This window comes from Rhinichthys klamathensis, unplaced genomic scaffold, assembly GCF_029890125.1.
Source record: "Rhinichthys klamathensis goyatoka isolate OS25496 unplaced genomic scaffold, OSU_Roscu_1.1 h1tg000463l_1, whole genome shotgun sequence".
NCBI classification, from domain to species: domain Eukaryota; kingdom Metazoa; phylum Chordata; class Actinopteri; order Cypriniformes; family Leuciscidae; genus Rhinichthys; species Rhinichthys klamathensis.
In genome coordinates this window covers 322,107-342,500 of record NW_026606952.1, presented here as the reverse complement: position 1 = coordinate 342,500, position 20,394 = coordinate 322,107, and the positions used below count along the sequence as shown (strand labels likewise).

Sequence of the window (20,394 nt, the reverse complement as noted above, 5' to 3'; positions counted from 1 at the left end):
AATTCTGACATTTTTCTCGCAAAATCAATTTTTTATCTCGCAATTTTTACTTTCTTCTCGCAATTGTGTTTATCTCTCACAATTCTGACATTTTTCTCGCAATATCGATTTTTTATCTTGCAATTCTAACTTTTTTCTAGCAATTCTCACTTTTTTGTAAGATAAAAGTCAGAATTACGTAAACAATCTTCCGTAGATATTTTGCATTTCAAGCACAAACTCCCTTCGCTTTAATACAATTTTCAGACGTATTATCTTCAGTAACTTTGCTTCTCTAGTAAATGTATCTTGATTTAAAAATGATTCGATGTTTGTACTGGAAAATAAGACAAAACTACAACAGAAGAACATCATTTTTGCCATGTTTATAGCGTCACGAAGTGTGTGACTGCCTCTTGGGGATGAAGCGTGCGAGTTCTGGTGCTAAAGCGGGCGCTTGAGTGGCGGTTTGACGCTGTTGTTGTGGCCCCCGTCGCTCTCAGAGACTACCTCTTGCTCGAGCGTGTTGAAGCGTACGCCCGAGTGCTCGCCCGTCTGCTGGGGCGACCGGCACAGGTAGCAGAGGATGCGTTTGAAGGTGTCGCGCATGTCCTTGTCGCGGTAGGAGTAGATGATGGGGTTCATGAAGGAGTTGCACTCGGCCATCACCAGGAAGAACTTCTCGTACGTCAGGACGTTGCAGGATTTACAGAGACCGTCCAGCAGAAGCAGAACCAGGCCCGGCGTCCAACACACCACGAAACAACCTGCCGGGAAGAGCACGAGAGCGTTACACACATGCTCGGACACATGCAGTGTAGGGAGTTTTCCCTCATTTTCACCTTTGGCTGTTGGCTTGTTTAGTTGGGGACATATAATCTAATATTCAACACTATTATTGATCTCCTGCATTGACACCATTATATGAACTGAGCCGGACAATGACATCACGGTTTACTCCAGAGCGGCTATATATATATATATAAATGAACTAAATTACTAACTTTTCTACAACAACAATGAAGCATCACTGAACTTACTTAAAGGGATAGTTCACTTTGAAATTAATTTTTGGTATGTTTTAGCTTACCTCAAGGGCATCCAAGATGTAGGTGTCTTTGTTTCCGCAGGAGTTTCAATTTTGATATTTTTAGGTCAAGCCGTTCTTGTCTGTCAGTCATATAATGCAGGTCTATGGTCTCCACCTCAAAGAGCAGCACAGAGAAGTCCAAATTAAACATGATTTAATGACTCGTAAATGTAAGTACACATTGATGGCCTAAGACACGAAACGAGCGGTTTGTGTGAGAAAACGAACAGTATTTATATTGTTTTTACCTCTTGTAATCACAGCCACGTCCAAGTGATCTGAGGGCGCCGGCGCTTCGGTCTGTGCTTTACAAGAGGTAAAAACGATTTAAATACTGTTTGTTTTCTCACACAAACCGCTCGTTTCGTGTCTTAGGCCATCAATGTGTACTTACATTTACGAGTCATTAAATCATGTTTAATCTGGACTTCTCTGTGCTGCTCTTTGAGGTGGTGACCATAGACCTGCATTATATGACTGACAGACAAGAACGGTTTGACCTAAAAATATCAAAATTGAAACTACTGCGGAAACAAAGACACCTACATCTTGGATGCCCTTGAGCGACAGTCAAACCAAAAACTCTTCATACAGCGATATCATACATACTCTTCATAACTACCAATAAAATGTGGGACCAAAAATGATTCCTCCACTTTGAGCTGATCATGTTCTGCTGAAGTGTGTTTTCTGTAATTGCTAATGCTCTTTTTACACACACAGACTGAACAACATGAAGCATTGCTTGGTCACTGGTTGAGCTAAACTGGTATTATCTAATTGTGTAGTTAAATTTAACAGCTGACAGATATTCAACCTAATTCATGTGTGAGAGTCTAACAGAAGGACGGACAAAACAAGTCAAATATCCACTGATCTGAGAACTTTTATCACCATTTTCTAAACTATAGCGAATAAACTGAGATAATGTGAGAAATGTTGAAGGAGTCTGAATAAGTTTTGGCTTGACTGTATATGAACACCGACTATCACAGCAAGCCTAATACAGTGACATGCAAAATTTAAATGTGCGCAAATTTCTTTATTTAGGAATTCATTGACGTGAGAACACGGTTACGAACTAATTACGTTGTGAATTTTAACATTTATAACAATTATTATTCAAACACTTTGACCTGACCATGTTTTGCTGAAGTGTTTTTTCTGTAATTGCTGTAATTAAAATTATGTTGTGGATTTTAATTTATGCAAACTAATTCTAATTTATGCAAATTACCTTATTATAGCCAATTTAGAATGCTCTTAATTCATTAGCAAATTACCTCATAAAGCTCATTTTGAACAGTAAACTCACTAACTTTAGATCAAGGTCATGAACAAATTACGTTGTGAATTTGTATTTATGCAAACTACCTTCTCAGGGGAACGCAAAATCATTGACTTATTATTGTTCCTCGGATCTCATATTTTTTCCAGCACCATGTTTCCCTTAGGGGCTCTGCGCATTTCTGCACTTTTATTCATTTCTAGATGACAGTAAATGTGTTTTTAGAGCCGCTTTACAGCCGAATCTGAATTAGTCTCATATATGATGAAGTCCTTGATTCTGTTGCTGTCCTGTTCATCACTGTGAAGCTGCTTTGAATTCACACAAAGCGCTGTAGAAATAAAGCTGACTAGACAATAGGCGGTCAGAGGAGGGTTGGTGAAGTGAAACTAAAACTTAACTTCTATCACTTCCACATTGTTGCTATACCACTAAAGGTGATCAGGCCTGTTCTGTTGCTAATCAATTCATGTTTAAATGTGCTTTATGGATAAATGCTGTTGTGGACTGCCGTCAGCACTGCGCAGCATTTAGACGCTAATGCAACACTTCCTTTAGTCGAGTGTTCTCAGATGTACGTTCAGGAAGCACCTTAAGTGTGTGTGTGTGTGTGGGTGTGTGGGTTTATAGGATCCTTCCAAGACTTCACATAGCTTGAGTTTCCAGGAAGTGTGGCAGAATGTGTGAGTCAACATTCCCTGTATGCGAGCGCGAGCGGGCGTGACATACGCTCAGACTCAGAACATGCACGTACTCGCCGCTCTCTCTCGGGGAGGGTGAAGTGTGGAGAGAAACGCGGCTGAGATAATGAAAACACGCAGGTCCGGTTGGACGAGCCCGCACAGGCCTTCCTCCCCCAGATCCGCAGTGTGTTTATGAGTGTCGACTGTGCTGTGTGTTATTCTCTTAGACCGCTGGTGCGACTCGCTGCGGGTCGGTTTGCTCTTCTAACTAAGGTCGAACTAAAACACGATGAAACCACTGATAATGTGTCTTCACAGGTGCTGCTGGATATACAAAACAAACCACATTATCTGATTATGAATTCATGTGAAGCTGCAGTGTTTTCAGGGTTACTAACCTGAGGCCTTCAAGACTCAAAGAACCAGAACTATATAACTACAGTTATAACCAGAACTATATAACTACAGTTATAACCAGAACTATATAACTACAGTTATAACCAGAACTATATAACTACCGTTATAACCAGAACTATATAACTACAGTTATAACCAGAACTATATAACTACAGTTATAACCAGAACTATATAACTACAGTTATAACCAGAACTATATAACTACCGTTATAACCAGAACTATATAACTACAGTTATAACCAGAACTATATAACTACAGTTATAACCAGAACTATATAACTACAATTATAACCAGAACTATATAACTACAGTTATAACCAGAACTATATAACTACCGTTATAACCAGAACTATATAACTACAGTTATAACCAGAACTATATAACTACAGTTATAACCAGAACTATATAACTACAGTTATAACCAGAACTATATAACTACAGTTATAACCAGAACTATATAACTACAGTTATAACCAGAACTATATATCTACAGTTATAACCAGAACTATATAACAACAATAATAACAAGAACCATATAACTACAATTATAACCAGAACCAGAACTATATAACCACAATTATAATGATAAAAACAGCAATAACTATAACCATAACAGATCTATAAAATAACTACAATTATAAAGATAAACAATGACAATGAATTTGACTGAGGACATTAGAAAACGTGTTGCATCACATTTGGACATGCCGTAAGTCAGAAACGAGGATCCGTCTTACCCAATATCAAGACGACGGTCTTCATGAGGTTGACCACCGTCTCCTTGTGTTTGACCTGCGAGGTGTGCTGGCTCATGCGGTGGTTCTTGCGGCGCACGTAGATGAAGATGCGCGTGTAGACGGCCACCATAACCGTGAAGATCAGCAGGTTCAACACGGCCCAGAACACCAGGTAACTGCGACTGTAGAGCGGAGCCATGGTGGAGCACACGTCCATGTTGCACACGCAGTTCCATCCCATTGTCGGCACCAGACCCATCACTATGGCGATGACCCAGATGCCGATGATGAGCAGCACGACTCTGTGGTTAGTCATTTTACTGTGCAGTTGCATGGTGAAGATGGTCTGGTGTCGCTCCAGCGCGATGGCCATCAGATTAATCACCGACGCCGTCAGACTGGTGTCGATCAAACCCTGAGACACGCAAAGAAAAAGACCAACCGTGTTTACACACGAGAGTCGCGACAAATACGACCAACGTGAAGACGTTCATCAATATTCCACCACTAAACTACTGGAGAACCTCAGAAAGGTCTTAAGAAGAACTCAATAATATACACTACACACTATTATAACAATAATTATAATGATATCTACAACTATATTTATTAGTATAACGAAACCACCCAGTAGAGCATTACAATAATCTAGCCTTGAGGTCACGAATGCATGAACTAACTTTTTCGCATTTGTCACTGAGAGCATATGTCGTAGGCTTTTACCGTGGCTTTTAAATGAAAGATTGGTATCAAAGAACACACGACGAAGACTTGACAGAGCAGCCATCAAGTGTTAGACAGTATTCTAGGTTATTACGTGCTGAGGTTTTTGGTCCAATAATTAGAATCTCTGTTTTTTCAGGATTTAGTAGTAGGAAATTACTAGTCATCCAGTTTTTTATATCAGCTATGCATTCCGTTAATTTTGTGAATTGGTAAGTTTCGTCAGGGCGTGAAGAAATATAGAGCTGAGTATCATCGGCATAACAGTGAAAACTAATGCTATGCTTCCTAATGATATCTACTAAGGGTAGCATGTGTGTGTGTGTGTGTGTAGCATGTACAGAGTGAACAGCAGCGGCCCTAGTACTGAGCCTTGTGGTACACCCTACTAAACTTGTGATCGATAAGACATCTCTTCATTTACTGCTATTTAAGTATGATTTAAACCATGCTAATGCTAAACATCATTTTCAAGTCTATTCCAAAAAAAAATTGCGCTTGATAGTATCAAATGCAGCATTAAGATTGAGTAACACTAATAATATGTAATCGGATGATAAGAGCAAATGATTTGTGACTGATGAGAGCGGTCTCAGTGCTATGGTACGGTCTAAATCTGGACTGGAAATCCTCGCAGATATAATTTCTTTCTAAAAAAATAACGTTAGTTTAGCCACTGTTTCAAATAAATACCTCGGGTTGTGTTTGTTTTCTTCTAATAGGGTTGAAAAATAAGCATATCTAGCAGTTTTTAAAGCCTCTCTGTAAGCAATCGAGCTCTCCTTCCATGAAATGCGAAATACCTCTAATTTACGCTCCATTGTTCTGGCTGCTCTCTTAAGGGCCTGAGTGTGTGTGTGTGTGTGCTCGTTGTACCACGGCGTTGGACTATTTTCTTTAATTTCTTTAATCTTCAACTGTGTCTAAAGTGTTGTCAATAGTTTCTGTCGAAATATCGAGTTCTTCTAAGCTATCCGGGATGCTGAGATGATGAAACTGATCAGGAAGATTATTGATAAAGCAATCTTTAGTGGCAGAAGTGATAACGCATTTATAACACGGAGTCGGCTTTGCAGCCTTGGCTAAATGTAATTTACATGAGACTAGATAATGATCTGAGATGTCATCGCTCTGCTGCAGAATTTCAACGGCATCAACATCTATTCCATGTGATAGTATTAGATCTAGAGTATGATTACGACAATGAGTAGGTCCTGACACGTGTTGTCTAACTCCAATTGAGTTTACAATGTCTCTAAATGCCAATCCCAATGTGTCTTTTTCATTATAAAGCTTGGAAGAGGCAGGATATTTGTTTAATTTAACTCCAATAATATAACAATAATGGTTACTAAAGATAAATACAACGATAACTATAATGATAACTATATTAGTCCACACCGACACAGAAATAACTTTAGAGGATAGTTGTGTTCTAAATGACGTACTACACACCACCCACTGAACCACCTAGTGTAGGAGAGAGAGGTTTACGATGAACTTTTCCATCCAGCATCGACTCTGACAGTCTCTTCTCTTCTTCTATATAATTAAAGCTGTGACAGTCGAGTGCATGGCGTGTCCAACATTCCACACTTTGTTTTTTGGGTGAATTATGTACATCATCCAGGTGTGCACTTTTTCTTGTTGGGATCTTCAGTGTGATCACACTAGAATGGTGCATAGGTGTGCAAAATGTGACGCACCCCATATATCAGATCTTACACCGGACACGTGATTGTGCTTACCGTACTGATATGATGAGCATCACATTACACTTCCCCATCATCATGACCATAGAAGCAGGATGATATTGAGCTCTCTGTTTACATTTACATTTATTTTGGGGGTTTGTAGTGAAGTTTTTTTTATGGAAAAATAAATTATCGCAAGATTGCATGTCTTCTCCCAGAATTCCTCACAGGACACAGCAACAGATTTCAGATGTACTTAACTCGGGAATATTCAACAATTATAAACTCTTCCTCCGACTCAGCTTGATCGGTCTGTCAAACAACTGGATCTCTGTGTGGTTTCTATTGCTAAACCAGTCATGGTTTCTCCATTCAGCACCAATGTTACTCATTAAACCCCAATCCCAGACACGCCCAAACCACCGCCTTACCTGTCGGACAAACCACTGATATACGGTAAGCTTCCTGGTCCACGGGCCGGTGTGGAACATCAGGTACATGTAGGAGACGCCGGCGAAAAGATCCGCGGCCGCCAGGTTTGCCAGCAGGTAGTAAATGGGGTAATGAAACCTGCGGTTCATGAAGATGGCCATCATGACCAGGATGTTGGCGAAAATCACAAAAACACAAACAAGAAGTCCCAGGGAAACCACTACAATGTCTTTCGTCTTCCACGTTGTGCTGATGTTCTTCATGCTGTGATTGTAGAAGAAATCTATAGTCATATTGCCGTAGCAAACCATCGTGGCGGACAGCGATTGGGCCGTGGAAGACAGCGGCGCACGTGATTGGCTGGGATCTGAAGGGGCGGGGCCTTGGCGTGTCAGAGGTCACTCATGGAGGCATGCAGATGCGAACCTTCGGGCTGAAGCATCCGATCTACTGTGGCAGAGGGAAAACACGAGGAGAGAATATTATTCGGGGTTTTAATCGGTCAAATCAGATCACCTTCCATGCCGAAAATCACAAGAAAAGATATGAAATTATAATTTGCATGAAGGCAATGAACACTGTTTTTACAACCATTAGGATTTATGACATTTTCATAACAAATAAACACATTTTAAGGCAGATTATGCATCTGGATGTTTTACTGATGAGTTTTTTTTTTCTCCATTGATTATTTTACTGTAATACAATGATTTATTTTTACATTATTTAAATGTGAATAAATGAAAGACAGTACAATAAAACTGACATACTGTATATAAACAACAGGCCTAAATCTTTATTATTTTATAAGAATTTGCACAAAAAATACATTTTCATGAAAATACGCTTTATTTGTGATGTATATACACACACACATATATATATCATTTTTTACCATTTTGAATTATAACTGAATTATTTTATTACAATTTGCGTCAGGAAAAAGTTTGGTTTTAAAGGATATAAAGAATTTAAATCATTTTATTATAATTGGCATTAAGAAAATGAACAAGGTTTTATGAACATTAAGATTTTATTTGACATTTTAGGCATTTTTTGACATTTTTATTTGACATGTTTAGGCCTGCCGGATTCTTATGACCATAATGTTGAATTATTGCCTTTGATGTGTGTATCGCCTCTATTGAAGACAATTTCTTTTTTACTTTATTACTTATATCGTATTTAGAAAGAGTATTTAGTATTGAAAGAAAATGAACACGGTTTTATAACAGTGACATTATTTTCACAGAGTCAGATTACCATCATGCATCTGGACGCTTTACTGTTGTTATTGTCAATGATTTTTCTTGTTAGTGCAATACAACGAGTTATTTTTAATTGTTAAAATCAGCAAACGTTATAATAGATGCACTACACATTAAAAAACAAGATATATACACATCTTTACTTGAAATAAAAGACTGATATATTTATCTTCACATTACAGAAATGAGAATTAACTTAAATTACAGTAAATGTCATGAAAACTCTAAAATATGATTCATTTTCTATTGGACTTTTACATTTCCTGACAGTTTTGTGAGATTCACTGAGCCTCAAAACTGCCCAAGTCACACACAACTAAAGCAACATACCACAAATAAACATGTTTAACACAAAATCACACTAGAGACCATCCGTCCATCTAACACACTCTCACCGGAGTAACTCGACCGCAGCACAAAACAAGAAAAACATTTCCCACTGAGATGGAGAGACCGCACCTCAACCAATCACAGCCTGCGCACCAGCTCAAACGCGTGCTGATTGGATGCCGCGCTTGTCAATCATCTGCCCGGGCAGAAGGTTTCCCGTAACTAACCGTTATCATCTCACAAACCCTAGATTCAACCCACACAAGGACAAACATCCTCCTCGTAGTGTGTGTGAAACTGTGAAGCTAACTGTGTGTCGGCTCAGGAAACACACTTCACACGGACTAAGCTTTACTACGCAGAAGTCACTGACTGCTACCATCTAACACTACTAACGCACCCAGGACACTAGAACAGATGTTAAGAGACGACGTGTCGCAATCGTACATGCATTTCTTAAAAATTAATGATCCAAAAGTGTGATAGACTAGAAGAACCATGTTCAGTGAACAGTTCTTAAAAGAACCAGTTTTTTCTTAGTCATTTAAACAATATACTTCTACTGTAAAGAAGCTTTTGGGCAATGGAAAGGCAAGTGACACATTGAATATTTTCGTTTAGGTACCACAACTTTTTGTTTACATCTTGGTGTATGTCACTCTGAAACAGGTCAAAGGTCACACACGCGTCGTTGCTCTCGTGAACTCACTCGAGGCCCACGGAAGAAGATGAAGAGTTGAATAAAGTCGTTATTTTTGTTTGTTTTTGCGCACAGAAAGTATTCTCGTCGCTTGATAAACTTAAGGTTGAGCCACTGTCGTCACTCGGACTATTTTAACGATGTCTTTAATAACTTTTCTGGGCCGGCAAGTTTCAATCCCTTAGAAGCCTATGGAGGAGTGATCCAGCTCTCAGATTTAATCACAAATATCTTAATTTGTGTTGCGAAGATGAAGGAAAGTGTTACGGGGTTGAACAACATGAGGGAGAGTAATTACTGACAGAGTTTACAGGTTTGGGGTGAACTATCCCTTTAAAAAAATGTCCGGGTTATTTTAGCTATAGCAGTGTTATCGTCAACTAAAACTATTAAAAGCATTTCTGTTCATTGAAATAAAGTTGAAAATGAAAAAGTAAATGAAAATTAGAACTTTTGCCTTGGCAATACACTGAAATGAGTTGAAGCACTAAAAGTATTAACTGGAAATGAATTAAAAGTAAATTAAACCTAAATAGCAACATTTTAAACACAAAAAAACCTAATAAAATGACAAAAGTTGACTAAAACGATGACTATGTTCCTATGAGCTGAGCTAGCTTCCGACAGGTGATGTCCTGCGTCAGGTGTTGTTCAGGCGTACACACACCATCAGCTCGGGTTCGTGGAGCGCTGAACCGGGACTGGCAGAAAATCAGAGGAAGTTTCATCATCAACCATAAAAACCAAGCAAAACATTCCTGTGCAGACGAAAGGAGAACTGAGACACAGACTCACACCGAACACACTGGAGGATTTCAGATATCTGTGTGTGTGTGTGTGTGTGTGTGTGAGAGACACAGACTCACACCGAACACACTGGAGGATTTCAGAAATCCATGTGTGTGTTTGTGTGTGTGTGTGAGACACAGACTTAAACAGAACACTGAATGATTTGAGATGTCCGTCTCAAAAGTGTGTGTGTGTGTGTGTGTGTTAAAGTGAATCACAACAACTCTGTAATGAACCTGTCACTACAGAAAGACGCCCTTCAGCAGCCAGTCGCCCTCCCTGTGAACTTTAAGCCATTTCACACTGCAGAATCTGCAAAGGTACTAGAGTGATAGTTTCCGTCGGTCTCTCTCAAACAGACACACACACACACACACACACACACACACAGAAACTAACATGTGTGCAGTTGAACCCACAAACAATTCAGACAAGAAAAACACCTGCAAACTGAGTTTATAGCAGATCTACTCCACACAGACACACAGGTGTGAGTGTGTTATATCACACACACACATAAGTCACTTGAGTTTCTGTATGTCATAAAAGCTCTTACATGATACTTTCACTCAGGAAAGCTGCCTTTCACTGCCAATCATTCATTTTGTTTTTATTTTAATATTTTACATTGGTGTTCAAACTGTGGTGAGTCTTTCGTTTACTCATGAATAATAAACAAGAACGCATATTAAACAGCATCAACCAAAAGCTGGACACACTGGAATACATTTATTTTGAATCTCTTGTCAGAAATATTTCTATAAACATAATTCTAATTCTAATAAAAAAGTCACCATGAAAACAGACCATTTTATTTGTTATAAGATGCTGCCATTTTATTATAATGATGTATCCATGCATATCTCATTATAATAAACTCTGACAAATCTAAAAAAATTTATGGAATGTTGCGATGTCGATTTCATGTTGACTAATAAACTTTCCAAAGATTTGTTATAGTACATTAAAGACAATGGTTTTGTTTAAAGTTTTCTGAAATGTTAGGTTTATATATGCAAATGAGGCTAATGAAATATGCACTCATTTCTATGCAGTTCCAGAAAATAAATGTGTTCAAAATTATTGTTTGAATTTGTTGTTATATTAGAGTTGAAGGTTTTTACCAAAGGGATTTTGGATTTCTCTTTTTATCACTCCATAAATCAGAAAATACTGTCAACAGACAGAAAACATACATTTTCACCATGTTTCAAGGAATAACGTGTTGTATAAAATCACGTGAATGTTATATGAACAAACCCCTCAGTAAAAACCTTTAGTATATAGATAGGAATAAAACTGTAAGTTTTAGTGCAAGTGAGTAATGCTGAAGTGGAGAAAAAAACTCATTTAGAGATAGTGACCATTAAAAAATGTACTGTAACTGAAATCTACAAACGCAAATAGACAAAGTGCATTACAATAAACACTTAAAAATATTTATTGGGTTGTTTTATCTCCACTAGTCTGGAAGCAAAATTGACCAAAATCAAAAAATTTACCAAAGCATAAAATAAACAATATTTTCGCCTGAGGTGTCTTGAGTAAATGTGAATTTTTTTTTGACCATCTATCAAATTAATACAACGCTCATGAGTTTAATAATAATAATAGCTTCTTAAAATATGAATGTTCTTGGAAAAAAGCGGTTTGAGCAGTTTTTATGATCATAAGTGTGATTCGTCTCTTCTTATCAGTCAGTATCTGGGTCAATGACATGACGCCTGATGTTCTGTCTGATTGCGTTTGTATCAGCTCATGTACTCACTTTTCAAAAAACATTAGTCATTTGTAATTTTTCTGTTATTTAAAGTTTAAAAATATCATGTGGTGCGACCGTACAATTCAGAGATGGAAAACCCCCCACTAAAATCACTTAATTTATCATTTTAATATGAATGTATGTGTTCGCAGCATCCTTAATGTTTGAACAATTGCAATTATTTTTAGTATTTTAAAATTGCCCTGTCGAAAATCCTTACACGTCATTGACCATCTAATGAATGTGAAACTGCCAACAAACACCGAGTGTGTGTGAGGTGGGTGCGTCGCATATTTCAGCCATACACAACACATACACACACAATAGTCATAAACACTTGAGCTATTCCTCAAAACGTTCACAGATTCGCCTATCTAATAAGAGCGGAGTCGTAAATCTGCTAAACAAAGGCGAACCCTCCGCGGAACTGAAGCGCACTCTACACAACTCCAGAAGTCCGTTCAACTTCGCTGGAACACACAGTAAAACATCAGTCAGGCAGAGTAAAACACACAACACTCACGGGCTCCTCGGCTCTGGTTCTGTTCTACTCAAACTGGACCGTTCGGCTCGAGGCTCATGTCGCGCGCGGTTCGGCTCGTGCTCGTCTCGCGACCGCTGAGGATCATCAGGCGCGCGCTCGCTTCGCTGCTGTGCGCGCGCTCACTCACCTGTGCGCTGCTGGGGGGTGGGGGTGGAGGTGAGGGCGGGGCCAAGCGCCCCTGAGCACGCAGCTGATTGGATGCAGCGGGTGACGTTTACAAATATTTCTGTTCGTCATACTGAGTTTCTTTTCTATGGGATGCTCGATGTCTTTTTTTTTTTTTTTTTTTTATCTACACCAGTATTGTGTGTGTGTGTGTGTGTGTGTGTGTGTGTGTGTGTGTGTGTGTGTGTGTGTGTGTGTGTGTGTGTGTGTGTGTGTGTGTGTGTGTGTGTGTGTGTGTGTGTTGATGTCGTATGGAGCTGTTTATCATCTGGTACAGATTTGGAGGCTGCTGAAATATCACCCCACCCATACACACACACGCACACACACACTCATTCCCTCACACACGTTGTTTTTGGACATGTGAGCACATCTACCCACGAGAAATGATGTAATTCACTCCGTGTCAGAGACACACACACACACACACACACACACACACACACACTAAAGAATGTACTGTAAGTAACACTGACACTCACGCACAGGGCCGGATTAACCATTAGGGCAACTGGGCACTTGCCCAGGGGCCCACGACATCTAAGGGGCCCTGGGCAGCAGGGGCGGAGTGGCAATCGGAAGAGTCGGGAGTTTCCCCGGTGGCCCGGTAGTGTTTCGAGGCCGCTAGGGCCGGTCTGATAAAATGTATTTTAGAGAACGGAGCGTATATTTGCACTAAGTGCCTGTCTCTTTAGCGAAACGACGCCTGCCGCGGAATAGCAGCAGTGACGTAGATCGTAGCATGAGATGCTGAAAAGTGACTTGATGCGCTCGACCCGAGTTCGATTCCGCCTTTTGCCGAACTCTCTCTTCTCCCTTTTCCCAACACATATGAGATGTAAAATGTATAACCTAACATAAAGGTCTCAAGCGTTATATTTTGCCAACGAACTAAAATCGAAACCATGATATGGCTTTGTGCCTTTATAAAACAGCGCAAGACTTTAAGAATAGGCATCCTGTGTGTGCTGCGTGATTTAAAGAAAAGTGCGCTCTTTGCTCACGCGATCAGCATGGTTATCTGGTGTTTTCTCCTAAATAAAAGCTCAAGGGTTTATTTCTTGCAACTTGCAAGTGAAGAAATTAGGACAAAATTGTTTTAATTTTCCTGTATTATAGTGTAATGTAGCCTAAAATATACTTTTGAAATATTCATTTTCATTTATGTAGTTCATTTTATAGGCTATATGGATTTTACGTCATAGGAATAATTATATAAATCATTATTACATTATTATAATAATTGTTTGGCATCCTAAAACACCAGTGAAAACACCAGTGATAATGTAATGTAGACTTGAGACTCTATATATCATAACTAAAAAGATGTTTGAGCCCTCGTGAGTCACGCACGCTCACATTCAAAACATCCTAAAAACAACCATCACTTTTTGTTGCGCACGCGCGCGCGCACATGCAAAAACTGTGGATCCTCATCGATGTAAATGAGACACGTTCACACCTCCTCCGTCTCACATACACACACACCGGCAATCGCATAGTGTGTGTGTGTGTGTGTGTGTGTGTAATGTTATGTAAATGTGTGTGTGTGTGTGTGTGTGTGTGTGTGTGTGTGTGTGTGTGTGTGTGTGTGTACTGTGCACACACGTCTGGTCCACTATCTTTGTGGAGACTCTCCATAGACGTAACGGTTTTTATACTGTACAAACTATATATTCTGTTCACACACACACACACACACACACACACACACCCTACCCCTACCCCTAAACCTGCCCATCACACACACACACACACACACACACACACACACACAACAGGGGCGTAGCTAGGACATTATTTCTGGGGGTTTAGCTTGGGCCAGTCTTTTATTTGGGGTGGCACTTGATTGTCAAAAACTACTATTTTAAAACACACGCACCACGTCACTCAGAGTAGTGGTATTCTCGCGGCTCGTCAGGCCAAACAATGGATTGAACTTCCTTATGGACACTAAATTAATGTCTTATTGATAATCCATGTAATGAGATGGGTGCTTAGATAATGTGCGAGTGCGATCCGTCATGATTATGTGAGGGGTTAGAGACGTTAACATGAGACGGGGATGTTTTTAGTGCAAATGACAGAAAGTTACAATATGAATTGTCATTTTAGGCGATAATTTATTTAGGTAAACCATAGCATTTTAGGTGCAATATTCAATTTATTTGTGATATTATAACATATTTAAAGAGAGAGAGAAAAGAAAAAAACATTACATCACAAATAAATAACAAGAGCAGATAGTATGTCTAAATAGAACACACATTTAATAATACTGCAGGCTCATGACCCATAATACACTCTAGGTAGGCAAGAAAAACTAGAACAAGAAAAAAATATCAATAATATGTACAATGTAAAGTGAACAGTATCACTACAAACAATAGTAGACTACAACAGTATCACAAACAATGAACATTATCACTCTTACTGCATGATATCGATTTTGCATACTGCATCACAGAGATTGATCGGCAGAATGATAACACAGCACTGGTGGTTAGACAGCTCTGACAAACCGACAAACCAGGTCTAGAAGGGGCACTCTTTGCTTGTGTGTTTGGTTGGGTGACAGTTGTAGGTTACAGTTTGACAAGAGTTTAGAGTGTGACAAAAGTACAATTTCGATCGCGCCCGCGCGCGCACACACACACACACACACACACACTCCAGCATTGCAATCTTGACATCGCAACCTGTTCATTATGCTGCGTTCACACCAAACGTGAATAGAGCGAAATGTATTGCCATTTAGAGATTTATTTATTTTTATTCTCCGTGCAAATTCGTGCACCGAACCGTCGACGCCCGTACCATATACGAATACATGTAGGCTACCGTTCCACCCCTAGAAGATAACTATATGATCTTATTTCAATTATGCTTTCAAGTATCACCAACTTACTCACCTGTTAGTTACAGTGGTATATTCAGTGGTTAGCTGCTAGTCTCCATTAAGCGCTGTCAAAATGCAGGCACGTAAGTGACAAATGACACAAAAAAAAAAAGAATGCATACATTTCTTTTCAGCTTCCTTTAGTTTAGACCGTTTCTGTTCAGGAGGTTTTTTTTAATTAAATGTATTTTCCCCATCAGACTGGGGGTGGGGCCGTGAGGTTGTATCAGGGGGGCCGAACCTTGACCAGTGGTGGCCGTGTTTAAGTCCCCACCGGGATAGGAAAACGTGTGTGTGTTTGTGTGTGTGTTCGGCTCCCTCTGCTGCTGAAAACCTTCCAGGTCCGTAGCCAGCCTATTGAAAGGGGGGGTTCTTTTTTTAAAAAAGTGGACATTTTTGCAGTTTTTTTCCTCCTTTTGTATTTAATTATGAGGTTCAATTTTGGTGACCTTTTATGCACTAATTTGTGCTGGATTAGCTTGTCTGATGGTTAATGAGCACGCTTTTTGATGCACCTAAAATATTTTATTATTATAATTACTCTACGTTTATATGGCTATTATATTGTAGTCTATTGAGTGGATAAAATATAGAAATCCTTTTAATAAAAAAAATAATAAAAAATACATATACAGTATATATATATATATATATAAAACTCCTCCCACAGGTGAGAAGGATATTACCCCTGTAGGGGGGTCCGGGGGCATGCTCCCCCGTGAGAAAATGTTTAATATTCCATATTTTAAAGCATCAATCTGATGCATTTTGAGATGCATTTTTTGCCATCTATCTATAAAATAGTTTATTGAGCCTTTTCTTTTAACAGTTTTAAATGTCATTTACTGTGCGCGTGAAGAATGATAGTGCTCTCCTGTGTTCTAACAACATGGTTAAGATACAGCAATGCAGTCCAGCAATATAGTCATTTTATGCGAAACCATAGAGCTTTATCTACAGATCAAGTATAGCCTAATAATAGTAACAGTGAATCATCTTGGAGGGAGTTTCATCATGTTGACTGTCGTAACCGAACGCAACGCGCTGTTTGAACGCTGAATGGAGAATGAATGACAGACAGCCGCAGCAGACGGAAACGTTTGCGTGAACTTGAATTTAATAACTTAAAAGTTAATTTGATTGTTTTTGTCGATTGATTTCATAAATCAGATTTATTACTTGTCCTAAACTACAACGAGTAAGATCATTCCCCGGAATCGATTCCAACCATTGCATTTTGAACCTTTGGAATCGACTCTCAATTCCCAACGCCTCGGAATCGAGGAATCGATTCTTTTTGGACTCGATCCCCAGCCCTATCATTCAGATGCGATGCTTCTTCACCGTTGGTTTGAAATTGCGAGAACTCTCTCTGAACTGCACGCGCGGCGCACACACACACACGTCCAGCTACACAATAATCATATTAATTTGAAACAGCAACCAAGAATATTTGTCACAAGCATTGATTAAAACAATGATGACAATAATCACATAAACATTTTTTTTTTTTTTTTAAACGACTTAAATTCTGGACCTTTGGCAGTGAGGGGGGTTCGTTCGAACCACCCGAACCCCCCCTGCCTACGGGCTTGCCTTCATTTATCTGGTGAACTCGTGTTAAAGCCAGACTCTAGTGTGTGTGTAATGTATGTGTGTGAAATCTCGTCAGACTGATGTCCAGCCAGGACCGATTCCCACATCAGGGAGTGTATGAAGTAGTGATGGCCGGTTCGTGAACGAATCGTTCTTTTGAACCGGTTCTTTTTAGTGAACTGGTCGAACCAGTACACTAAATCGGACTGAATCGTTCGAAACAGTTCGCGTCTTGCGTCAGCGCTGATCCACAAGTTAAAGTTACTCACTTTCAGACAAGCCTGACAGTCCCTCCGAATCGAAATAACTCATATATTTATATATATAACCGGTATATTTTACTCCAGTAAATCCAACAGTTCACTGAACTGAGGCATGTTGTGCTGAGAGAAATGATAAGCACGAGCAGCTGATACCACGCATGCGCGTTCTACTAAACGCACAGGTACACAGCGGATTGGATTATCACTGTATTATTTTAAAGTTTGGAAACACAACGAATGGATTGTAAAACTGTCAAACTAAACATTTATTATTATACTAAAATAACATTATCAGGAACAGCTCATTTAATTTCTAAGTAAGTTGATATAAATCTTTGATGTAAACTCTTGCCAAGGTTTTAATGGTGCACTGCTTAGTAAATGTTTATAATGTGTTAAAAACGTAACGTATTAAACAGGAGACATGCATCAATTTTTTAGTTTTGTCGACTGTATTCTGGTTTCAGCAGTTCTCAGCTCAGCACACACAGGCCTATGACGGTTCTCTAGTCAAGAACTGGTTGTTGCAGTTCTTGAATCACCAGTACAGAACGGAGAACTGTTTCTTTCGGACACGTTCGATACGGAGAACCGATGAGCTGGAGATACTGCGCATGCGTGATAACACCGTCTCTAAACAAAACTTTATTTCGGCCAACTGATGCTGTGCTGATACATGAGCACGCAGCACGGGTGAACCGAGGACTTAAATGAGGAGCCGAATTCGGCAAAATGTAAGTTTAATAACAAATAGAATGATGAAGACCATTTATGCACTTTATATCTTTAAGACATGTAAAACATCTGCGTTTACACATCGCCTGGTGCGTTTGCAAAACGTAAATTTAAGAAACTTATCCAATATGATTATGACGATGAGTACTATTATTTATACTATGAGTTATGATTACAAATGCCTTTAATTTAAAGTATTTTTATCCGCCGGGATGATAGAATTGACGTCATTACGTGATGACGTAAAAGAACTGGTGAACCGGTTTTTTGAACCGGTTCATTGAAACGAACTGTCCGAAAGAACCGGTTCGCGGAAAAGAACCGGACTTCCCATCACTAGTATGAAGAGTGTATGAAGAGTGTATGATAGAGTGGGCACATCAGCTCTGATCAGAAGAACCAGCATCAGTCACATCTGCGAGCATCGGGCCAAACACGAGTTCTGCATCCACGAGTAATAAAGACATTATTAGATTATCATAGTCAAAAAGGCTGAAAAATCACTAATACAAGTATGATTAACTTATCACTTTTGTATGGAAGATTTCCGCCACAGAATGAAATATAAAAAAGGTATTGCGACTTTTCCCCCTCACATTGTGTTTTATCTCGCAACACATCGCAATCGCGAGAAATAAACTCGAAATTCGGGCTTTTTTTCCTGAATTGCATGTTTATATCCCGCAATTCTGGCTTTATAACACGCAATGTGAGATATCAAGTCACAAGTCTTCAACATAAAACAAGGAAGTATTTAACAACACTGTCTGTGAAGTCCATGCTTATAATCAATTATACCTCCATTTATACTTATTTAAGTATTACTATTCTACAAATATATTAAAAAAGACACATATAAGAACAGTTATAGTTAGATTTATATTAATTGTGTAATTACTTAAGTCATGCATTCAATGCGCATGCTCATAACCCATTATACACTGCTTTATGACCAAATATAAAATAGTTCCAGAATAGACACTTGTTTGCTGCACCAATTTATGTCTTTAATGGCTAATATTTGCATTAGAGGTCATGAACGGTAATTTTGATTTGTTAAATCTATATCTCAGACATATGCGTCATATTGCTTATAGCAGTTTGGAACTATCCTTTAAAAAATATTGTGTTCTGCAAGCGTTACATTAAAAACAGAGATTTTCTCAACTGTTTGTTTATTAGTTACATTTACAAATAAACGACTTAAAATGTACGATGAGCACATCTTCATGATTTCTTAATCTTCACTTAAAGCCATCAACGATAGAGGTTAGTGACTATTCTCACTCACAAGAAGTATTTATCCAGTTTATACAATGTATTTCCTTACATTCCACCACTGGTCATTTGGAAAATAAAACTAACAAAATTTATTGTCGCAATATTATTATCAATATGAACTCAACTCTATTTTATTTATATAGCACCAGTAAAACCAACAATTGGCCACGGTGCTGTACATTATAGAACACCATCAGCATTCAACATGATGAAGAGGAGAGTCAACATTGACCTTTTATTGTATCGTTCTCATTTGTATCATTACAACAAATTGCAACCCAATACTTACATTTAAAAGTGTAATCTGGCAATTTCTCTAAATGAATCTGTCGCCGTCAGTGCGCGATGAACTCTGGGATAGGCAAGGCGGCGAATCTGCGGTATCCTTCATTTCACGGCAGACTGGGTTCAGTAAAAAACATAATAACTGTTTGCCTGCGTGGTCTGAAGATGATCCGAGCCAATTTGGTGAAAATCAGACGCACCACCGAGGACGAGTTCGGAAAAGTAGGTTTTTCGGAAACTTCAAAATGGCGGTAAAATGGTTATGACGGCACAGGGCCGAGTCGAATCGTCTTGAGGAGTCAGAAGGGAAAATGTGTTCTCTCTTATGGTCCAACAGTTATTAACAAACCCGAGTGCGAATTTGGACAGGTGGTGGCGCTAGAGGGATTGAGTTAGAGACTCCAAATTTGCTGTGTTGACAGTTCAGACTGTCCTCTATCAGTGTGCCAAATTTCATAACATTCCCACAAGCAGAGCTGCCATAGACTCAACAGCAGAAGAGCACTAATGAGGACAGTAGAGGTTTTAGACCATATATACAGTATATATAAAACATTGTCCCTTTTATGTGTACCCCGCTGTCACTTTTAATGTTTTATCTCTGTTTACCCACTAGAACACGCTGTTTTTAATAAAGAATGACTAGAGACACTCCTCAATGTTGATTAGTAACAGGTTGCATCGTAGCAAAAGGAAACGGCAGAACACCGACACACACTCAGAAAACACCATCA

At 39.0% G+C, this 20,394-nt stretch overlaps 1 protein-coding gene across 3 annotated transcripts in view; it reads right to left on the bottom strand.

Moving 5' to 3' along the window:
• The window catches only part of lpar2b (lysophosphatidic acid receptor 2b), a 26,391-nt gene extending 13,811 nt beyond the window's left edge, over positions 1–12,580 (bottom strand). For 2 of the 3 annotated variants that reach the window (XM_056236764.1, XM_056236766.1), the window contains exons 1-4: positions 12,416–12,580; positions 7,043–7,493; positions 4,195–4,609; positions 490–746 (exon numbers count right to left, since the gene is read on the bottom strand). In XM_056236764.1, coding sequence (XP_056092739.1) covers positions 490–746; positions 4,195–4,609; positions 7,043–7,354 — 984 coding nt within the window. In that variant the 5' untranslated portion in view covers positions 7,355–7,493; positions 12,416–12,580. The remainder of the gene's footprint in view (positions 1–489; positions 747–4,194; positions 4,610–7,042; positions 7,494–12,415) is intronic. The other variant, XM_056236765.1, reaches the window with a different exon arrangement.
• Positions 12,581–20,394: the final 7,814 nt, after the last annotated feature.